The sequence below is a fragment of the Stylophora pistillata genome, chromosome 4, assembly GCF_964205215.1.
Source record: "Stylophora pistillata chromosome 4, jaStyPist1.2, whole genome shotgun sequence".
NCBI lineage: Eukaryota > Metazoa > Cnidaria > Anthozoa > Scleractinia > Pocilloporidae > Stylophora > Stylophora pistillata.
The window spans coordinates 33,488,537-33,510,588 of record NC_142522.1 but is presented as its reverse complement, the minus strand read 5'-3'; the positions used below and the strand labels follow the sequence as shown (position 1 = coordinate 33,510,588).

Here is a 22,052-nt window from a genome sequence, read left to right as displayed (position 1 = left end):
CAGATTCGTTCTCCACCATCGGTTTCGTCAGTGAACCACAAATATGGTCTTAGGCAAAGTTTGATCTATGCGTTAATCCCATCTCCTGTGCCGGTGTTTTCCAACAAGGGCTTCTATTATTTTCTGTTTTTAATGAAGGGTCTTTTTCTTCATTTTATCCGCGGTGATCTCATTTCTCGAGGTTTTTCCCGATCATGGTTTCCTGTGTTTCTGAAATTCATCTGTTCGATAAATAGTGCCAAAAAATCTTCCATGGCTTAAGGTCCTTATGGGAAAGGTGAAAAATTATAGAACCGTCTTAAATCGATTATCTCAAATCAGCGAGGCCAAGTGAACGCTTGGTGAACTGAAACCTACAGCATGTGCCAAAAGACTTGGAAAATTTTGTTGTTCGTGAGTTTTACCTCTCCCGGCCAATCTCCGTAGAAAGTTGAATAAACAATTTCGTGTCACAAAAGTCTGCATTCCTACGTTGAAAAGGTGACTGGGTGTCTTCGGTGAAAAAACTAGATATTTTTATGAATCCGTTTTAACCAAGTGAATATGAACAGTTATGATATCTTGGTTTTTAACACAATCTGTTTGAGATATTAGCTAAGAGCTCAAAGTAGTTTTGCTTTTAACCATTTGGACGCAGAAGTCTATGAAACATGGGAAATCGTTTTCGTTCCTGGTCACTTTAACTACTAAGAAGGAAATGTGTGCAAATTAGTGTGCAAGGGAATGGAAAAGAAAAGAGAGCAAATAACGAAATCTCATCATGATTCAATCTTGGTACTACACAAAGGGGTAACCGGTCACTTTTTATGTCATTTTAGCTGCTAAAGTCACCATAAAAACATATTGGTTTAGCAAAGTATAAAGCATATGATGCAAATTCTGACTTGTAATGGACTTTCAGTGAAAATTGGAGGGCATTCATGCGTGATCGGCAGTTTTTGATAGAGTACAGCAAGAGCACAGGCCTCACTCAGTATTCTACGACGGCTTAAATTATTTCTTATCTTTATTAATGATTTACCCCATTTGGTCAGAACTCGCAAAGCAAAAAGGAGGTGATAATTTATCACTTAAGAATAATGATAGCTATGGATGGAAAGGGTTGAAAGGATTGTAAAGAGATGACAACCTTAAAAAATTCCAACTACATTTTTTCCAGATGCAGTTAATCCACTGATTCTTCTATTCCCAATACTGACTAAAAAGGCAGTTCTCTTGTCTTGTACCCAGATCTTCCATGACAAAGCAATAAGATTTAAACGGTGAGATCTGGGTACGAGATCAGCATTTCTCTACATTGAGATACTCATACATTTTCAACCAGGAGGGCGATGACGACGATATCGTTTGATATGCGCGTCACACCAGAATCTCAGAGTTATCATTATACGAAATCTAAGGCAGACAGTGCGGAGAATTGAAGTTCTGATGTTGGGAGTGAAAGTGTTAAATCACTGTAATACTTCTCGATCGCACATTGTGCCCTATCTGACTGTCAAGTATTAAGTTCTTTACGCTTGGTGGAATCTCAAATAACTCTTCTTCCTCTGCAAACGTCACGAACCTTCTCCAGTCTTCGGAAGATTCTGAAGAATCATCATCTGAGATCTGCAGCTTTTCTGAGGTCAAAAGTTTTTCAATTTTGGCTTTTTCCTGGACGCTGTTGAACTTGGAGCCTATGATTGGCAGCAGTGGGGTGATGATGATCACCCCAAAGACCACGCACACGGCACCATTTATTTTGCCAGCTGAAATAAAAGTTTCAAAATATATCAGGATGAATATTGTTAGAAATTTCGTCTGTCTGGATGAGAGGAAGAGGAAGGGAAGAAAATGAAGAGGGTTACGGCTGTTATCGATGTTCTCTTGCTGTTATCCATGTTGCATCAGAGACTCATCGTTGGTGAAGATAAGGGAAACAGCAAAATTACACAATAGCATCCCTGTAGTTAACAAATGGTAAACACCACAGCGTGTTCCATTGAGTTATGGATGCACGCAGGAAGTTGCTAAGCACGAAGGAGCGACTCTCTAGCGGGAGAGAAGAAACATAGGGGAGAGATCGCCTGCTAAAAATTAAGGAATTGGACCATCGTTGCTCTGTAACTTCTGTCGTCAAGATTACCTCGACATACATTGCATCAAACTGTAATTTGTTTTTCCACAAGGCCGCGATAAAGCTGCAAGAAGATTAGTTAACGTTCGAGAGTCATTCCCTTTGCTAGCACAAAATGGCCCAGGTCATGGGTTCAAACCCCGTGCAGCAGGTCCGTAGGGGCCTGAGTTTTTTATTTTCAGGCCTTATCATCTCCACTACTACATAAGTAGGGTTTATTATTGTGAGGATCGCTTTCATACATTTCATGAAACCACAGTACACAGATATGATTATCATATACTCAAAATTCATTGATTTGTGGTCGAATTACTTTTCATGCAAGGCGAAATCGGATGTATGAGACTTAAATCGGAAGGTACATCGGGATTGAGATTTGCAAAATTGGAAAGAACCGTGGAAATTAAAGGAAAAAGTCCGAAACTTGACGGAGGTGTGTCGCTCTATTGCAATACATGTTCCTTTGATAGTGATATGATTTACTTTCTGTTTAACTACAAATAAATTTCAGGGATACTGCGTCCTCCTTCATTTTAATTTTATGCTAAGAGCGTGCTCAGAACCATTCGTGAATTTCTCTGTTCTTGTCAATTTTTTTTCTTGATTCTCTGGTCTAAGTTAAGCTTTCATTTTCGGCATTTTGCATATGTCAAATCACTTTAAGTCCTCTCATTTGTCATCGGGACTGGTTGTTTAGGTTTCTTCCCACTTATTTGGACGGAAATTACGTCACCTTCGTTAAATAAAGAATATTACATTGTATTGTATTGAAAGGGCGTTCTTTGTTTCCATTGCATCTTTAATTACAGTTTAAACAATATCACAGATTACTGTGATATATCACAATAAACTGTGATATTTTCTAATCAGTCCTTAATCGGTGTGAGCTAGGAAAAACTTGATTACATCAATGATGTGGTATCGTTATAAACAATAACAATTTCATGCCCTCTATACTTAGGATCTCAGTTAAGAAAATAGGTACGTTTTGGAGGAAACAAAAAGCTCTAATGGTGTTTGAACCTTCGAAAAAACTTTATAACTGGAAAGCCATCATTAATGGATAATTACTTCGGCACATGGCATTATAAGAAATATTGCAGCCAGCTGAGGCCGTAGCTGGCTGCTATGCTGGCTGCAATATTTCTCATCATGCCATGCCATGTGCCGAAGTAATTATCTATTATAATTATTGATCCCCATGAAATCCTATTGTTCTGTGTCTGTGTTGGATCTTCGATTTTAGTCGCACTTATGTGTGATAATTGTGATGTTCATTGCTTTTGTTCTTTGTTGTGATGAATATATCTTAGATTTTAATTGTACCGAGGGTTGTTATTGTAGCTCGTTGTTATAGTTGTTTAAAACAGTTCTAATGATGGAATTAATTCGTGCAAGGCGTGTAACACTGCTAATTTGCATACTTTATAAGCCAGAGAATTCAGTCATTTTACTCAGTGCGAACCTGGGTTTAGAAAGAGGATGGATTCGTCGGAAGACGAAGGATTATTTATTACACAGAGCACTACGAAGGCAGATATCTCAGCAGAAATCGAAGGGCACTACACTAATCACTCTCTCAGGCGTTCTTGTGCTACACGGTTGTGGGATGGTAGTGTTTCAGAACAACTTATCCAAGAAACGACTGGTCATCAGTTTTCCGATGGTGTCAGAGCATATAAATGTACCTCATCAGCACTCAAAAGGGAAGCAAGCGAAATTTTCAGGGTTCTCTTTCAAAAAAGGCTGTAACTGATGTAGAGAAAAAGGACGAAAACGGTGCTGGGGAAAATAATACTGCACGAGAGGTTAAAGTAGTAAGTCCGGAAAAATGTGATCAAGAGGGTAGTAATCAGTCAGTAGTTGTTAGCACTAATTCCACTAGAATTGTTATTTCCTATAAATAAACTGATGAGTATAATTCTTCTTAATGCAATAGATTGTGCTCCATACTATCAGTCTCCTTGATTGTATTTATTTTCAGTGTTTGAAAGTTTTAGTTGATTAAAGTGGCACTTCGAAACAAAAAATTAAGTTGCAATGAACGAGAGTTAAACGCAAACGGTAATGTTGACAATGTGGTAAGCTATCAGTTTTGGTGCGCTTTATCCATTAAATTTCCGAAAACAAGCTGCAATATTTTTAATAATTGTAACCTGCACACTGCAACATTTTCAATATTGCAGCCTGGACACTGCAATAAGTTTAATATTGTAGCATGCTTATTTAGCGCGTTTAATTCTATTACCCCTGATAATTTCCCTGCTAACAAAAAGGACCACCTCCGTTTTCCTCATACAGTTGTTTTGTCCTCTTAAAGACTACAATCGTTGATTTAATGCAGAGAGAGAACAATAGAATTTCATGGGGATCAGTAATTATTTGTGGCTACCTCCTTCCATAGGAGGTGAAGGCACATATGCTATCGAAATGAGTGAGTGTTGCTAATAATAAAATACCAAACTTCACCCGATTTTTAACCCAACATCACCTATTGTTTATTTCAAAGAATCTTCGTAGTTCGACACTTAGCGTAAGAGATTATAAGGCGCAACATATAATAGTGTCCGATTTTTGATTTGGACACTAAGTGTCTGACTATTTTGGACACCAGTGGCGGATTTTAGATTTTAGACACTAGTGGTCGATTTTTTATTTTGGACTCAAGTTGCCAATTTTTGATTTTGGACACTGTTGTGACCATCTGAGAACTGACTGGTGGTGGCTTTGTCCCGTGTGGCTTTTCGGGTAGAAAGGGATTTTTTAAGAAGAACGTTTTCGAATCGATGTTTAAGCTAAGGATTTTACAGTCAATAAATTTATTGGTTTGGTTAATATTGGATTTAACAGACACTAATGGTTGATTTTTGAGTTTGGAGTCGCTAGTGGCCTATTCTGGATTCTGGATACTAGTGGCCGATTTTTTATTTTGGCCGATTTTTTTATTTGGACTCTAGTGGCAGTTTTTTAAATTTGGACTTATTTTGTTGATTTTGCATTTCGGACACCAGAGTAAAGTTATAGGATATTGATGAAAAAACACTGCATCCATAACTCAGTAGTGTACGCTGTGATGTTTACCATTTGTTTTATAACATAACATCGATACATTGTAGCAAAAGAGTTCCCTTTCATTTAACAAATCTTACGTGACCAGAAAAAACGAGAGTGTGAAAATTTGTCTTTGCATTTGCACACGTCAGCAGCGTTTACTTGTGGGCAAATGATGAACATTGAATTGTCTTATCAGAGCACGCGCTTTACTTTGGTTATATTACAATAATTGAGAGAGACAAAACCTAGAGTATCACAAAACCTCAAATTTGCACAAAGTAGGAAAGACGTATCTACTTACAATAATTAATTTAAACTTACCTGGAGTTACAGGAACCATATCTCCGTACCCCACACTGGTCAGTGTTATTATGGCCCACCAAAACGCCGCGGGAATGCTCACAAACTCAGTCCCTTCATGTTCTCCCTCGAAATAGTAACAGGTGCTGGCAAACACAGTCGTAGTCATGAGAATCAGAAAGTAGAGCAGTAGGAAATCCTTGACACATTCTCGAATTGTTTTAACAAAGATCTGAACGGAGGAGCTATAGCGATAGATTTTTGCCAGCCTTAAGAGGCGTACCAGACGCAAAACCCTTAGGGTGTACGCGGATTGTGTTGCGCTAACAGACTGCGAAGATACAACGAGAGAGAGATAGAAAGGTAAAACTGCAAGAAGGTCGAAAAGGTTGAGAAGATTCCAGAAGAAACGCCGTTTTTCAGCAGAGGCTAGAAAGCGGATCATCAGCTCTAATGAAAAACAGGCAATGCAAAATGTCTCGATGACAAACAAAGTTTGTAGTTTATTTGATAAACTTTGAGTTACATATACCACTGTACGAATATCTCCGGTGATATTGTCCGATTTGTTTCCATTTTTCTGTTGCCGATTGCGTGCTAACACATGCCCATTTTCTTCATCAAGGTCAGGGAGAGTTTCAATGCACAACATGACGATGGATAAAATAATCACCAGAAGCATAAACGCGTTGACGAGTCGGGCAGCAACGCTAGAGCTGGGATTTTCAAAGAGTTCCCACACCATTCTCTGATACTTGTTACCTGGAACAATTACCTTAGAGGGGCCTACAGACAGTAAAACATTTCCCGGCAGCGAAAGGTATTGCAGTAGACCGTAAAATTGCATTTCCTTCATAAGTAGGTCGTCCGGAATGTGTTCAGGACGAAAAAGCTCCCCAGCAGTTTGGTAAAAATAATAAACACTTTCAAATGCCATTCGATTCCTGTCGAAGAAATACTCGTCCCTTTCAGCATCGTAGAATTCTTCTCTTCGGGCAGAGCGAGCGAGCAGACTCTTGGGGAACCTAAACAGTCGACCGTATGTCAATTCGTACTTCTTCCCACTCACGTTTATTTTGATTCTTTCAACGCTCTTTCCTGGGATCGCGACAGAACTTATGCGCGGTTGTCGGTAACGCGTCAAGTCTCCAAGTCTGTGTCCCAAACGAGGAGATTTAACTCTTGATTCCGACCAGGACCTTCTCCTCGTTCCTACCGGCGACAGAATCATGAAGTCAGCTCAGTGTCGATGAACTTACTGCAACCCGATAAAACTCGGCACGTCCGGCGAAGGTATGTGCACAACAGTAGAACTCCAAACTACATGATTTGCGAATCATTGCTTCCTTTTTTGCAGTTCTGGCTCGTTTTGATTTATAAGTTGCTCAAAAAATAAGTCCTGCTCCAATCTGAGAGTATAATCAGCGGGCATGCTGACGAATTTATTACAACTCTTCCTAATCTTTAGACACGAGGTGTCGCCGAACCAGATTGTTCAGATAATTCACCACTATCTTTACTCAGTAAATTTATTCAGAGTGACAACTATCGATCTTTTTTTAATGGATACCGTGTTATTTTATAAACTCCCTCAGTCACGTATCAGTTGAATACTCTCAAGGCTGACACTGTTAACACAGTAACACTCTTGATTTTGACATCATAAACCCAAAATTATCGATGTTAAGTGTACTTTTATTGAGGTGCGGAAGTATGAATTCAACGAAGCCGTTTATGATCGCTTAACCCAGATCCAAGGTCCAGACATTTGCCCCATGATTTTCTTTCTGACATAGTGAATTTCAAGCAAATGAGATCAGACAAAAGATAATGCCACGAAAGAGAGGCATATTTTGAGTGTCACGTCAATGAGTAATTTATGATTGGCGTTCCATCCATAGCCTGCAGAACAGGCGTATTTTTTATTTTTTTTTTTTTAGCGTTTTTTACGGGAGGCAGCGCGAGGCGAGCGTGACGGTACGAGTCACGCACGAAGGGAGGAGCGCAAAGGAAAATGTTTCTTATTCATATTTTGCACTCCACTGCTCCCGCGTTGCTGTTGTGATTTTCAAGACAAACGTTGAGTCCTTGGACATGACAGATACCTACGAATCATATCGAAAATCGTGTAAAAACAGTACAATGTACTTAAATAGCTGCTACTTTCATGATCTTCATTACTCTAGATTTCAAGAGAGTCAACTGTTTGAAAGAAACTTGAATATCAGTTCATAACAGCCTTTCGCGTTGTCTGCTTGTGACAGAAACAAGATGCTGATTGGTTTGTGTAAATTGCGATTTCTTCTACCTAACAAAAACGATACACGCAACAATTACGGCAAAAAAAAAATGGACCCGCTACCAGTCTTAACCGCATTCATATTTTATTTTATCTGGATGAGTTCAATTTTTATGAGAACGAGATGGTAGTGATGCACCAAAAGGATCAAAAAAGCTCTCAAAAAGGCGCAGATGTCATCCGATATACCTGGTTTTGATGAAAATTGATCGTAAAATAAAGATAGAATCTAAAAATTTTGGACACTAGGCCGATTTTGGATGTTGGATACTGGTTGTCGATTTTGGATTTTGGATGGAAGTGGCTTACAACGCGGAATGCCTTGTTGTGTGAAAGAAAAGTGTCACAAAAATGGAGTTGCAATTAAATAAGAAAATTATCAATAACTAACAGGCGAAATTCAAATTTAAAGAAGCTTAGTTTTATCATTGGAGCCAAGAGGATAGACCGATAGAGAGACAGTGAGGTTCTTGTTAATATCCATAATACCATTCGCTCCGACGAAGGACTAACGCTCGAAACGTCACTGCTTTCATAATCGTAACGGTGGCCAATTTACCATTTCAACTTTGTTGATATATTCAAATTATTCTTGTTAATATGATTATTTGATACCATCTAATCATTGGTTGAATGTCAATTAGTTACTATTTTCTTCCATCATCTTCCTCTTGTGTGGAACAGGATGCTCGTGACAATATGGTGGATACAGTAGCAGCTATATGCAGTCTGAACTGCCAATATGTTACCATCAGTCAAGTGGTATATCGCTCGCACCGATCAAATTGCCGCATTTGAGTATGTATCTCGCACCAATCAGGTCGCCGCACTAGGGCATGTATCTCGCACCAATCAGATCACAGCATTGAGGCATGTTTGGACCAATCAGAGCGTCAAAGTATATGTCAACCATATCATGGAATTAGGGTGTCGCAAAGTGTTGCAATGGAATCAACCCAACATTGACGTACGTTAAGAACGACATCAACAAAGAATTGTGAGCATATCTATCTTGTGAACTGATATATTTCCTCCGTGTGGACCTAGTCGCTATGATCTGTCGAGATTACAAAAGTCAGCTGGGAATTTTTCTGCCATTTAAAAGGTTAAAGCGTGTCTTGTGTACCGCTCCTTCGCTTACAACGCACACGCCGGCGCGCCGTCAGCAAAAGGCCTAACACGAAGTTATCACTGGAACGTTTGTTTTGGAAGGGCTAATTTGGCTGACTCTGCGAAAAGCATTTGCATAAAGCATATTTGATCGATAATCTTGTTTCTGCCTTAGGGTTGCTCTTTTGGCTAACGTCGAAAAGATCATCAAGTTAGAATTGCTTTCTGTGACACTTGGTGACAGGTCGTTTACTTGCGCAGCACCTAAACTCTCGAATGTATTACCATTCGAAGTTAGAAACTGTAAGTCCTTGGATATTTTTAAGTCAAAGTTAAAAACACACCTTTTTGATGCTTCATAGATAGCTGTATGATGTAACAGCGGAAATATGTTTACTTATCTACGTTGTATCGGTCTTGCCTCTATATTTATATTTCATATTCGTTATTTTGGGCCGATCAGATCATCGCTGATCCAACTTACAAGAGTAGGAGTATCGTCCACGGTTGCCTGCTGAACATTTCACAGTTATAAAAGTAGCGTTCAGTTCCAAATGAAAATTAAACTAATTTGCCGTCGTGGTTTCCGTTCGCAGACGTCGCAAATTTTGTTGATTTCACGCTGTTTTCGACACAGGATGGCTATGAAATGTACAAAGTTTTAACGCGCGTAGCATGCCTATGTTTTTGTTCTACCAACCACACAGGCAGAAGCCTGCCTTCACTACCCGAAGCCAATCTCCAAGTGACACACCGAAATGATTAGCGAGGGAAGACTGGTACCGATATCCTTTCAGCATCACTCTCTGCGCATGGTATTGTTATGTTTGGTAGTTTCTAAGCAGTTGTTGAACCGTGAACTTGGTGCCTTGATAACAATTTAGAAACGATTTGATCCCTAACATGGCTCATAACAACATGAATCATAATATGGATTCTGGAATGAACACGTCTACAACGGCGCCGATGACTCATGATCATGGTGGTCACGGCGGTGGTACAGTCCACCATATGATGCAGGTTTAGTTGTTTGTTTTTTTTTCTCTTCAAATTTCATCTTTTAAAACGACATGATTCTAGGCAGAAATTTGGCTGTTGCTTTTGTCTTGAAATGGCCGTCTAGAGACAAGATTCGTCAACTTCCGTTAAGTAAAATGAAGGGTAGTATGGCATGCCGTTTCCCATCCCGTGACTTTGATGTAATTTACTTCGATTTCCCTTTGCATTCCGTCGAAAACTCAAGGATTATGTCACAAAACATGAGCTATTCGTCCATGATCGTGTAACAACGTATGTTTCATTGTACTTCTACAGTCATCTGATGTACTCTTTCCCCGTACTTGAAGAGCTTTTGATTAGATCTCGCCACAGATATTTATTCTATCAAACCATCAAATTTTTGATTGCCGCAATTTCGCACGCTAAACTGATGTTATTGAAAGCTTAAAACATCTTCTGGGTTAAAAGTTTGGACGGCGATCGTGTGTATCATTTTTTTGGCCTTTAAGAATGTAAGAAATTGTTTCAACTAACTTGAACGAGGCAAACTTTGACGTAGTACTTTTAAGGGCAGTATTTATATTTTCGGTTTTAATGTAAGATGTAGCGGCTTGTAAACTTATTAAGCAAAGAGATATTTCATTTACTCATGAGTTGAACTTCTATTAAAGCGTATAGAGAGAATGGTTCTGGGAAAAAATATCAGGAATCTGGCCATTCATCATTTTAATAACAAGCCCATTTTTATCAAGATCACAAATTTACATCTGTTAACTAATGACGTATTGAATCATACGCCCTCTTCTTTGTTCTTAGAATTGTTCTTCTTGCCACTTCGTAAGTTTTCCTATGAGACTATATTAGCTTTACACAGCTGGTTAAACACATCTTTTTGTGTCTTGAGAGCTGAGCCTGATGTAAAAACCACAGAACGTTTTCGATGTGCCAGTTTACAAATATAACTGACTAGCAACAAATTTCAAAATCTGACATTTGTTGCGCTTGTTTGATAAGCTTGACGTCAAGGGGACAACAGCCTACATGGATATTTACATTTCACAATATTGGACCTGTTTCAAGCACTAGGATTCTCACACCAAGATATTGCTACTTTTGTTTTCAACCTCAATTAACTTTTTATTTATTCCACACAACCTTTGAGTTTCTTTTTTAAAGTGCTTGTTGACGATGTAGTTTGGTAACTCCCCTAATTAGTACAAGGTTCTACCTTTCATGTGTTGCTGACAAAATGCTTATTTAGTTGTGATGTTTTTTACTTGAAGTAAGAAATTTTTGCTTCAGCTGTGACAAGTTGGAATGATTTGTTATCATGGTGTTCCCTTTTAATAAAATTCTACTTGGATCAAATTTGGCATCCATCCAACTTTCTATCATAATTGGACAAATTGTACGAAATAGCTTGTCAAAAATTGTTTAGACTGGTTGATAGTATCTGAACAAATTATACTTCAACTTTATTTTTATCCCTTAAAATATAGCTTATGATCCTTTGATTTTGCTAGTGCAATCATGAGCAGTTTCAGTGATATTCTTATTTAGCTGCAAAATGATACAAAAATGATACAAAAATGATCCTCAACAAGAACTACTTTCTTCTTCCCTTTAATTTTACATATCTTCCAAAAGGGAAAGACCTAATTAGGATATTTGGACAACATGACAAATTGTATGCATAATTTGGCATTTATCATAAGACCAATTTCAGAAAAAGGAGGCTGGAGAGTTACCATACATTTCACTGTGACTCAAGCTAAAAATAATATACGTTCAAATCATTGGAACTTGTTCTTTGATTTTCAGCATATAAAAATTGAATTTGCATGCAAGATGCAAGCATTTAGTGGAGGGTCTGGTGAACTGAGATTTTCTAATAACACACACAAAAATCCGCTCAAGTGTGTTCTTTAATTCTTGTGTTATGTTCTTAAAGACACATTAACATGTGAAATCAATAAGGTTGTGAGGGTCAGAAAAAAAACTGAAGGAAAAATTGAGACAACTTATTCTTATAAAGGTTCGTAGTTATAGAATGCTTGGCATTCCAACCAAAGTGGGCAAATTGTGCTTTGGTCCAAATCATGTCAAAAGGCAGAATGTATTATGCAAGCTGTTAGGGTTGCAAGTGTCAATTTTGCTTTAATATTAATTGTGGGTATTAAAAATTATAATGTGAAAATTATTGTAACTTGAGAGTGAAAGTTTCCTGTATTGAAAAGATTTCACCATATCACGGCACAAATTACACCAAAACAAATTACACTAAACAAAGTTAATATGAAAACATTGTTAAGAGAAATTTGCTGAAGATAAAACTTTGTGTTAAGGAAATTAAGAAATGCGGTAATGAAAAATCTGTTTCTTGTACCACCTTAAATATTTGATATGTGGTGGTTATTACTGACAGCAGGTAATATAATGTAACACTTGGCTGCTGACAACTGCATTTTTACCATTTTCTTGGTTACTAGGCCAAGCTTTACGTTACACTGTGAGCTGGATACTGGTTCTAGTTTTTCCTTATAACTTGATTTCTAAGATGCATTCCACGATGGGAAAGGTGATGAAAAGTTTTCCATACTATTTTGATTACAGCCTTTTCATGACATTTACTTCAAGAAGTTCTTACTTTCCATCAGATTTCCAGGCTCAGAGAATTCTTAGTGTGCGTCATCAAATGCAAACCTGAGTGGGACAGCAGTGTTTGTTCATTCCAGTAATGTGAACTATATGGGATGACTTGTCATAAAATCATGTAAACTTAACACTCTGTTATCTTTCCTTTTTGTGTCCAGCCATTTAAAACTTTTCACCCATATAGAACATACCATTATGCTGTGTATGGCCTGATATTACATTGGCATATATAAAATTGGTTTTTGGGCAGATGCTTTCAAAGGGTAAACCCTTTCAAAACCATAGTAACATAATTTTTCCCCAAGCCATGTTTATGGGTTATAGTAATCTAGATAAATGATCTGACTTAAAATCTTGTGATATTTATGAAAAACTGATGTATAGCTTACACTGTAACTGTTACTTTGTAATATAGGTTTCTCCTTGGAATGAACTTTTCCACATTTGTTTGTCACAGTGAAGTACAGTACAAGCTGAATTATTCTCTTCATTTTCAATTGTTAATTGTATTTGAAAGAAATAGGTAGACTGTCAAATCTACATCGTTAGAAACTGAGAAATTTGTGTAGGCTTATGTGAAATCAAGAGATGTGAAAAAAGTTGTTTTTTTTAATTGAAAATTATCACATTTAATGTAGCTGAATGTATCATGATATAATGTCACTTAATAATTGGTAAAAACTTTAATTTGTAACATGCTTAAATTAAGGTGTTTTTCATTCAAATATTTTCGTATACTCTTCTTGCAATTTTGCCTGTGTCAAGAGTACCCTATACTTTTTTCATGAAGGGCAATTTGGTGATTTTTTCCTTGTGAGTCATGATTTGAGTTTTTTTTATTTGTGAATCGTGATTGAAGAGAATAAGATCTTTTAAGTCCAGATGAATGGATTTTTTATTTAAGTGTGACCAGTAAATTAAGAGCTGAATTAAATGTGATTTGTGAACCATTCTGTTTTGCATGATGAATTTCTCTCTATGTAATAGTTTTGGAAATGTGTGTATTGCTCTAGAATGGCTGTGGTTAGGTTTTGAGATGGACCTGATATGGATTGATGAAAGTCATAAAACAGACTGCCTATGGTTCTTAACAAAAAAAATATTTAGACAGTATGTCATCTTTTGATGCAAAGGACTTGTCAAGATTCAAATTAAAAGTAAAAATATTAATTCAACATGATTGTCTTGAATTTTGCATGAATGTGAAAGAGGTTTGGATATAATTTGTGATGTGTGAAAAAGCAAGATATTCACATGATTGAGTTTTGCAAAGGGGTGTAGGGGACCCTCTGTGTTGTTTTGTATTGGAAAATGTTCCTTTTTTTCTTGCTCTTCTGGTCATTAAACAAGTATAAGTGTACAGTTGTATTTATATCTTGTTTGCATTTTTCTAGATGTATTTTGTTGTAAGCGAGAGTGCAACTATACTGTTTGAAGACTGGAAAGTAGATACAGCAACAGGTACAGTACACATGAAAACAACTGGAATTTAACCCTCTACACCCTAATATCAGTATGCATATTCTCCATACTGTTCTTTATACATTTCCTAAGGTGTTAACAAGGAGAATTTGTTTAACAATTAGGAGTTTTTTTTTTTAGTTGATGATCATTTCCTCTATTCTCCTGACCATAGCATGCAATTCAGGGGTGCTATTGTAAGGAGAAATTAGATGCTAGTCACTCTTAACATAGAAAGGGTTAATAGGATGCTATTTCATGGTTAAGATTTATTAACAACCCTTTCACTCCCGAGATCTTGTTAGCAGGGATTTTATTAATTTCGGAATTAGGCATATATTAGGACATAAGTAGGTGGAAGACAGTTCAGGGGTAATTGAGGCAGATTTGTCACCAGTCTTTCTCTTCCATCCATTCAACATGGCACACAGCGAACCAATTGTTGTTGATTGAATTGTTGGAACTTGTTACAAAACTCACCCAAAAACCAAAAAGGAGACAAAATATCAACATAAAACACCTGTATTGATGACTGCCTTTGATTATAATGACTGTTTTCTTAAAAAACATGCAAAAACCAGGAGGTGGAATGGCCATAGTAGCCAGTTCCATTGTGGAGAGTAGCTGCTGGAATTTGCCAGTTGCCAGCTTCTAATGAAATCCCTGTGTTAGTATTTCTCCTTATTGTATGCGACAGTATTCTTATAAAGTTGGGTCTGAGAATTTAGTATTGGATCAACTTAGAATCCTCCATTTGATATTCTTCCGTATTCACATCACTTGTCAGCTTGATATCATATTGATATTGTAAGGAGAAATTCTGTCTTGGTACACATGAGAGTTGAGTGGTTAAGCGCTCTCAGGTTTTTTTTGTTAAGAAATGGTTAAGATTTTGGTCATAAACTTGACTGTATAACTCTCTTTTTTTTTTTTGGTTTGTGCTATTCATTTGATGCATTGATTTATTGGTTGATAGAAATGGTTTTCTCCTGCCTTGGCATTTTTGTTCTTGCTGCACTCTATGAAGGCCTAAAGGTTCTTCGTGAAATTTTGAAAAGGAGATATAGCTATGTGGTCAGCGTGGATTTAACAGAGACCAAGGTGTATGGTACAGGGCCTAACCAAACAACTGTTGTGACTGAATCAAAAGGAAATCTTCCAAGGTTGGAATCATTTATTTATAAACTAGTGCTAGTGGGGAAATATTATTCAACTGTTTTTTTTTCTTTTTATGCAGTAAATAATTTTTCTTTATTTTGCTCATTGTTAAGGTTGTGGACACCTGTCACAACACCGCCTTTTACCCTTTCATTCATAAGAAAGAGCAATGACTTAGTTCTCCTTATTGTGTCAATGCGTCGTTAAGCAGAGAGGGAGATCGAGTGGAAAGAAAGAATAATAGATATTGGGATACGATACTTTATTTGACTGTGCACCAAACTTTCAATGATGAAATTCTCAAAAATGTTTAGCAGGCAGCACTGGGATCTTAGCAATGGAAGGATTGAAATGTTGTATGTTGCTGTGTTGACATTCCTTTTATGTCTGTGTCCTTAGTAAGTGATGGGCAAGAAATGGAAGCACTGGGTCAAATCAATTCTGAAAACCAGAATAGTCACATCATGCTGTACTAGAATTCTTATAAGCTCAAATATTATGGCAACCATGCATTATACTGCTCCTCATCCATCTTTTATGTCTGCGTCCTTAGCTCTTGATGGGCAAGAAACAGAAGCAGGGTCAAATCAACTATGAAAACCAGTCAATAGTTACATCATGCTGTACTAGAATTCTTATAAGCTTGAATATTATGGCAACCATGCATTATACTGCTCCTCATCCATCTTTTACGTCTGTGTCCTTAGCACTTGATGGGCAAGAAACAGAAGCAGGGTCAAATCAACTATGAAAACCGGTCATGCTGTGCTAGAATTCTGATAAGCTCAACCATTGTGACAACCAATGTATTATACTGTTCCTCATCCATTTTTCTTTTGTTGTTGATTTTTATGGTATTTGTTCCTGAAAAAGTCAAGTTGTATTTTTTTTGTCTGTTTTTTGTCAGGTCCAGAATTTGCAATTGGCATCATGTACTTCAAACATTCCTTCATGTTATCCAAGTCACTCTGAGCTATTTCCTCATGTTGATCTTCATGACATACAATGTCTGGCTGTGTCTGGCCGTTGCTCTGGGAGCAGGCTTTGGGTATTTTGTGTTTGGATGGAAGCTGAACAAAGTGGTTGATATTTATGAGCACTGTCATTGATTGATGTTATTCTCTTCCAATTAAGTTCATTGTTTGGAAGGGTAAAAGCATTGATAGCTGGTATCTTTCATAATTTCAGTTTTGTTTAGTTAGTTATTTAGTGTAAACATTGTTTATTTAATTGAAACTTGAAGTTCATTTCAACAATTCCACACAATCACATTCACAATGCTCTTAATTTAGACTGATCAGACACATTAGCTTTCAAGAAATGCTCTTAACAAAATTTATGCATGGTTCTTTTCAAATTATCTCATTTGAAACTTGTTTTGCACAACCACAACAATTTTTTAGAATTTGATTGTGACTGATATGAAGAACATGTGCACTGAGAAAGGATATGGTGAAACACACACTCGTTTTGCTGAACATAGGGTTACAGAAAATACCCAAAAGTATCTCGTGTTCTTGAAAAATCCAGGTGACCATCTTAATGGTTCATAAATAAATTTGTAATAGTTTACATCAGGTATCTCAGGAAAATTGATAGTACCATTCAAGTGACAAAGTAAAGGGGAATGTTTAAACATGAGCTAAAATTTAAGTAGTTTGTAATACAGGCAACACTGTTTGCACTTTCTTTTCTAACTGATTAGCTTCCTTTTTTTTTTTTTGGAAAATATTTGTGAGTACCAGTTTTTAACAGTGTGGTTGTAGAAAAGTGTTGCAATTTTTCATTTATAGAATGAGTAGTTGGAATGAGTAGTTTAAAATAACTTTTATTTAATTTAATTGCTTGCATAGGATCACCCAACAAAGTTTCTCAGAGGTAAATTGATTTTCCAAACTGGGGAATGTATAATTAAAAATATTTTTGTGGTTAAAGGTTAAGTAATAGGGATATTTTTGTTTTTATTATGATATTCATTAGATTTTATTTCTTTACTTTAAATTAGATAGATAACTTTTATGGGCCATTCAATACATTTGATATAAAGTTAATTATGATAATAGTTGTGGGTACTCAGTGCATGTTTATAATGGGCATTAACAGAAAGAGAAACAGAAGATGAGAAGTGCAAAGGAGAAGTGAGATGAAGGACGGACTGAGGTCTAGACAGTGGGAGATCATGGGAAGTCCAGGCTCGACACTAATGGTAGCCAATTAGCCACGGACTAATAGAAATTCAGTTTTGGCTGGTGGTTTTCTATTTCCACTCCATTATCCAATTTGGCCAATAAACAAGCTGAAATTGTCGTTACATCTAGGTTGTCATTAGCTACTTGGCTAGTAAGTTGAAGAGTTAGTGTTGAGCTCTGGGAAGTGCCCAAGTCTTCCTCCTCCAATGTTCACTTCTTGTCGCACTGACTGCTTACCTTGTTTCCCTGTTGCTGCTCTCTGCGCAGGGCAAAGACTAAGACTGTTACAGCTCAGCATGGTTTGGTGTAGTTTTTGCTTTGTTTTTGGCTAGCTTGTGGTGAGATTTGCTCTTTATTTGTTTGCATCAGTCTGTTGGTTTTGTTATTGTTGGGCGCTGTAATTGGGTATTACTGTATCCTTTTTTCTGCTAGCCTTTAGATTATTAGGATCATTATATGAGCAACCAGTTCACAGAAACTTGTTGTCACACAATAATAGCAAAAAGGGTAAATAAGGGTGATGATTATTAATTTTGAAAAGATGTATTTAGTCCTGTACAAGGTTTTTGGAAAATTTTTGCATAAGGTGATGTTGTATTCTGAGGGCTTGAATGATAGATGGATAAGATTGTTTGCAATTTAAAAACATAGTTGTGCACTTCTCCTGTATGGTACTCAAGTTTGAGCCAGTGAGTTACAGTTTCAAGAGCCAGAGATTAAAAAAAATAACAAGGTCAACTAAGACTAAATGAAATTGCTACTGTGATGTGCTGGCTTGCATTTTGAGAAGACAGTTACTTCAGTAACTGTAGACTTCAGGAGTGCAACCACTGATCTGTCTCATAGTATACTATCTCTGACAGAAAAAAATTTGGTGTTGAGAATTTATTCTGGACACAAATTATTCAAGCGAATAAGTTTTCCTTTTTCCATAAATTGGATCAGAAATACTGAGATAACCTTTGTTTTTTTTTGTGAAGGAAAATATGTTTAATAACTGCTTTTCAGCTTAATTTGATAAAGCCTATTTTGCTAGATCTTATTGCATAAGAAGGAAATGTATTTTTCAATCGTAAAGGATCATTGATATTAAATCAATTGAAAATTTCATTTTGTTGTTTTCCTTGTGTGGAGTCTTTCAATTAGGAGGCTGAGCGTTGGTAAAGTGAATGTCAAACGAGTGAGTCACATTTCCTTTATTGCTGTAACAAACGATTACTTTGACATGAAAGCTCATTTAGATCTAAAGTTTTTTCGTGGTCTTCAATCTTTTGGAGCCTTAAGTCATCCGGGAAAATGGCTGAGAAAGCCATATACCCAACTCCTGCCCCAGCAACCACTGCAACCCCAAGCCAAACGTTATACGTCATCACTATTAACATCAGCACATATCCCACCAGCACTTGGAGTGTGTGAAGAAACGCCTGTAATGTGTGGATTTTAATTCTCCATCTTTGGCTGCAAAGAGAAAACAAGTAATGAAGGTCACTGACGTGAATCAAACGCTCGTAATTTTTAGGATTCGATGATTTTATCTCAGGAGAGGTACGTGAGGGTGTCGCCACTGGGGACATAATAGTAGCATGAGGAAATGTCAACAACGGCGCGCGTCCTGTTTCATTTAATAATTGCGCAATCGGCCAGGTTCAGTCTTGTGTGCTAATTAAATTGTGTGTTCTTGTTTTATGTATTTGTATTTATTTTCAATGAAGAACAGACAAACAAATTTTTGATGACAAGTGATCAAGAAAGAAACTCATGCTCACCTCCTGTTTGGGAATCCAACAAATAGTCGTTGTAGGGTTTCTTTATTGCTGCAGGCGTCTTCTGTATCTAGTACATCTAAACTTGTTGACGTTGAATGACAGATGTCCTTGAATAAGAGACGGAGAGGTCTACAAACTAGCCATTGCCTGAATATTTTGAGGCCCTCGTATAGAGCAGTAATTAGAAATGTGATGAAAAAAGCTCCGATAAGAACTGAAATAGAAAGGTTAAAATCTCGTTAACAAGAAAAAACTGTCGAAGACAATATTTCCTGAAACTCTGTTTGCGCAGAAATAATGAACAAGGTTTTGCACTCAAAAAAAATACCTGGTTTCAGCCGGAATTTTTTTCGGTGCGTGGCACTCAGTGAAAGTTCGTTTGTTTACCTGTTCAAGAACTGACTATTTTATGTGATTGTTGGCAGTATTTGCGATTGGCCAGCTCTGATCTTTTATGGGTCAGTTTGTCACGTGTCGTCAAACATCTCGTGGTCCAAAGATCAAACAAAATTATCCTATCTTTACGGTTTGAGAGGTCAACCACTGAAACATTAGTAAGAAAGACTGGGTACAAGACTGTCATACCTTCTATTGAATTAAGCTTCCAGTCTTGAAATAAGAGAGTTCCTTCGGTCCTCAAATGAAACGCATTATCCTAAAAGAAGTGATTGGAAAAAATGTTAAATTGATGATTGAACAAGTGATCGCCTACAGCCTGTTTGCCTCAAACTCATCCTAAACTCATCACGTCTTTGAAAGATCGCTTTTTTGGAAGATTGCAGGCCAATTCGTAGAGAACAATTTCATCCCCGAGGGTCTTTTCCCATCAAATCATTCGTAGGAAAAAACATCCTAGGAACGACCTTAGTCAGAGCATAGTAACTATGGTCAGAGTAGAAATTTTTATGGTGCGATAACTGTAAACGCGACAGCAGTTAGCAAGAGCTCGAGTTGCTTGGAAGTCTGACAGGCCATCAAAACGCGCGTTTGTTGTGGGGAAAGAGGAGGAAACTATGGAGAATAGATGGAGCGATGTTTTGCCTGTGAAACATTGGAAGCTTTTACCAGAAAGCAGTGTTAGTGGCAGTTTCATCAAAAATGTTCCCGTCACTATGCCATGCAGCAACCTCTTAGCTTATCTTTACTTGTGATGTTTGTATTTTTATACTATTTTTTTCATTTGTTCATAAGATTTAGGTAGAAACAGAGCGTGTATCCTAGATAATAGTGGCCAGAGAGAGAAGAGATTGTTACCGACGTTATGGCTGTTATTAAGATAAAGACGGTATTTTAAAATCATTTCTGCCTATTGAAGCCAGAAAAAGGGATAGGCAACTGTCTTCATGGCAACGCTCCTGAAGGGCAAATGCGGGTTTGTTTTGATAACACCCTCTTTTCTGTCAAACAATCTAACTAAATTACAATTTGAAGAGATGTTACCATTGTTTCCCTATTTCTAATCTCTTTTGGAATTTGCATACTAGAGAATTATTTGTGCTAATAGCACCTTTCAGATAATTTTTTTTTTTTTGCAATACTGTTAAAAAAAACATACAACTGAAAACTTTTTTTATCCTTTAAATCGCGAAGACTGAGCTATTTTTGGACTACTCCATGGCAGAAGAGGCCGTTTTTCTTTCTAATCGTTCCTCTATACTGACTCTGACGCAAGTTCATTTCTGTAGTTGTCTGTCTTACGTTTTAATCGGCAAAATATGGGAACCGAGTTAGACAATAATACTGCTGCCTAACAGTAATATTTTTCCTGACCGAAAAGATATATGAGAACATTGTTATCTTAATCTCTCTTTCTCTTTCCTGTTGTTTGCGAGAACAGCGGTTTTAGTATGCCACATCATTGCGCCTGCATAAATCAAACAAAAGCCGACTATATATCGGCAGGGTAAAATTCGTCGTTTTATCAAAGCCTGCTAAGAAGAAAATTAATTAAACTTCGTTTTATAACTTGATTCGTAAAATTTTTGCTCGAGATTTTGCACTGAGCCATGTAATAAATAAGAATAAACCTGTTATTACTTCCCGAAAAGAAAAATATTACAATATCAGTTTAGCGTTGATGAAAACAAAAATTCGTAATTGCGTGAATTCGTTGTCTCATACACTCTTCATAGGAGTACTGAACTGAACGAGTTTTGATTCCCGAAAATATTCGAAATTTAAGCTCGATTGTTATCCATATTAAGAAATTATTAGATCATGTTGAAGATTCCCACACTATGCGACAAAAGAAAATATACTTCGGCATAAATCGAAACTGCCCGCAAGGTCTGACTTTGTTTAAATTAAAACCAGTAGGTATATATTCGATCATACGATTTCGGTACTTACCTGCATTTTACGCTAATACGATGACGACCAGATTTCACCTTGGTGACCCACTAGTTCTTGGTAGGAAATAATGAAATTTAGCCACGACGTGAAGGTACGTCTGAGCTCGTGCTAACGAAATCTAAACAGAGCAATGGCAAAAGCGGAATATTTCACACTGGTAACAGGTGTAAGAACAAAACACGGAAAACCATGACAGCTGACACACAAAAAAATTTCCATGTCGAGAAACTTAGTTATCAATCAAAGGCAAAGGCGTCAGTCAAAGCAAAGACTCGGCTTTGTTCAGTCTCTAACCAGCGAAAGACTTTCATATGTCTTTTGTATAAACCGATAAAAGACCAGCGCGATTAGTCTGCCAAAAGTACGGGAAGTTTGAAGGGTTCAGGAATATATTCGAAAATTCGCTTCTAAGAGAGGATTAAGAAACTCGACTTCTCATCGGCCCCTTGTTCAAAACGAAAAGAATTCCTTGAAGTTCCATTTGTATGGAGTATTTCAAGTAGAAAAGAAAAAGAAGAAGAAGAAAAAAAAATACAAGGGTCAGGCTGTGAGGGGACGGTAGAGCCGCTAGATCCCGGGGCGGGGGCCTAAAT

General features: G+C 37.1%; 3 protein-coding genes across 3 annotated transcripts; 1 reads left to right on the top strand and 2 right to left on the bottom strand.

Annotated features, from left to right (window-relative positions):
• Positions 1 to 696: 696 nt before the first annotated feature.
• LOC111332328 (potassium voltage-gated channel subfamily A member 7) lies at positions 697 to 6,904 on the bottom strand. The gene is made up of 2 exons (XM_022937642.2): positions 5,492 to 6,904; positions 697 to 1,748 (listed from the first exon to the last, which is right to left on the bottom strand). The coding sequence occupies exons 1-2, from the start codon at positions 6,699 to 6,701 to the stop codon at positions 1,447 to 1,449; spliced, it is 1,512 nt and encodes a 503-aa protein (XP_022793377.1). The 5' UTR covers positions 6,702 to 6,904; the 3' UTR covers positions 697 to 1,446.
• Positions 6,905 to 9,683: 2,779 nt separating this feature from the next.
• Positions 9,684 to 18,451, top strand: LOC111332310 (high affinity copper uptake protein 1). The gene is made up of 4 exons (XM_022937622.2): positions 9,684 to 9,899; positions 13,928 to 13,994; positions 14,971 to 15,157; positions 16,060 to 18,451. Exons 1-4 carry the CDS (start codon positions 9,783 to 9,785, stop codon positions 16,259 to 16,261), a joined length of 573 nt encoding a protein of 190 aa, XP_022793357.2. The 5' UTR covers positions 9,684 to 9,782; the 3' UTR covers positions 16,262 to 18,451.
• Positions 18,452 to 18,522: 71 nt separating this feature from the next.
• LOC111332311 (protein SLC31A2) lies at positions 18,523 to 21,970 on the bottom strand. The gene is made up of 4 exons (XM_022937623.2): positions 21,457 to 21,970; positions 19,693 to 19,762; positions 19,108 to 19,321; positions 18,523 to 18,799 (listed from the first exon to the last, which is right to left on the bottom strand). The coding sequence occupies exons 1-4, from the start codon at positions 21,460 to 21,462 to the stop codon at positions 18,538 to 18,540; spliced, it is 552 nt and encodes a 183-aa protein (XP_022793358.2). The 5' UTR covers positions 21,463 to 21,970; the 3' UTR covers positions 18,523 to 18,537.
• Between the last annotated feature and the right edge of the window lie 82 nt (positions 21,971 to 22,052).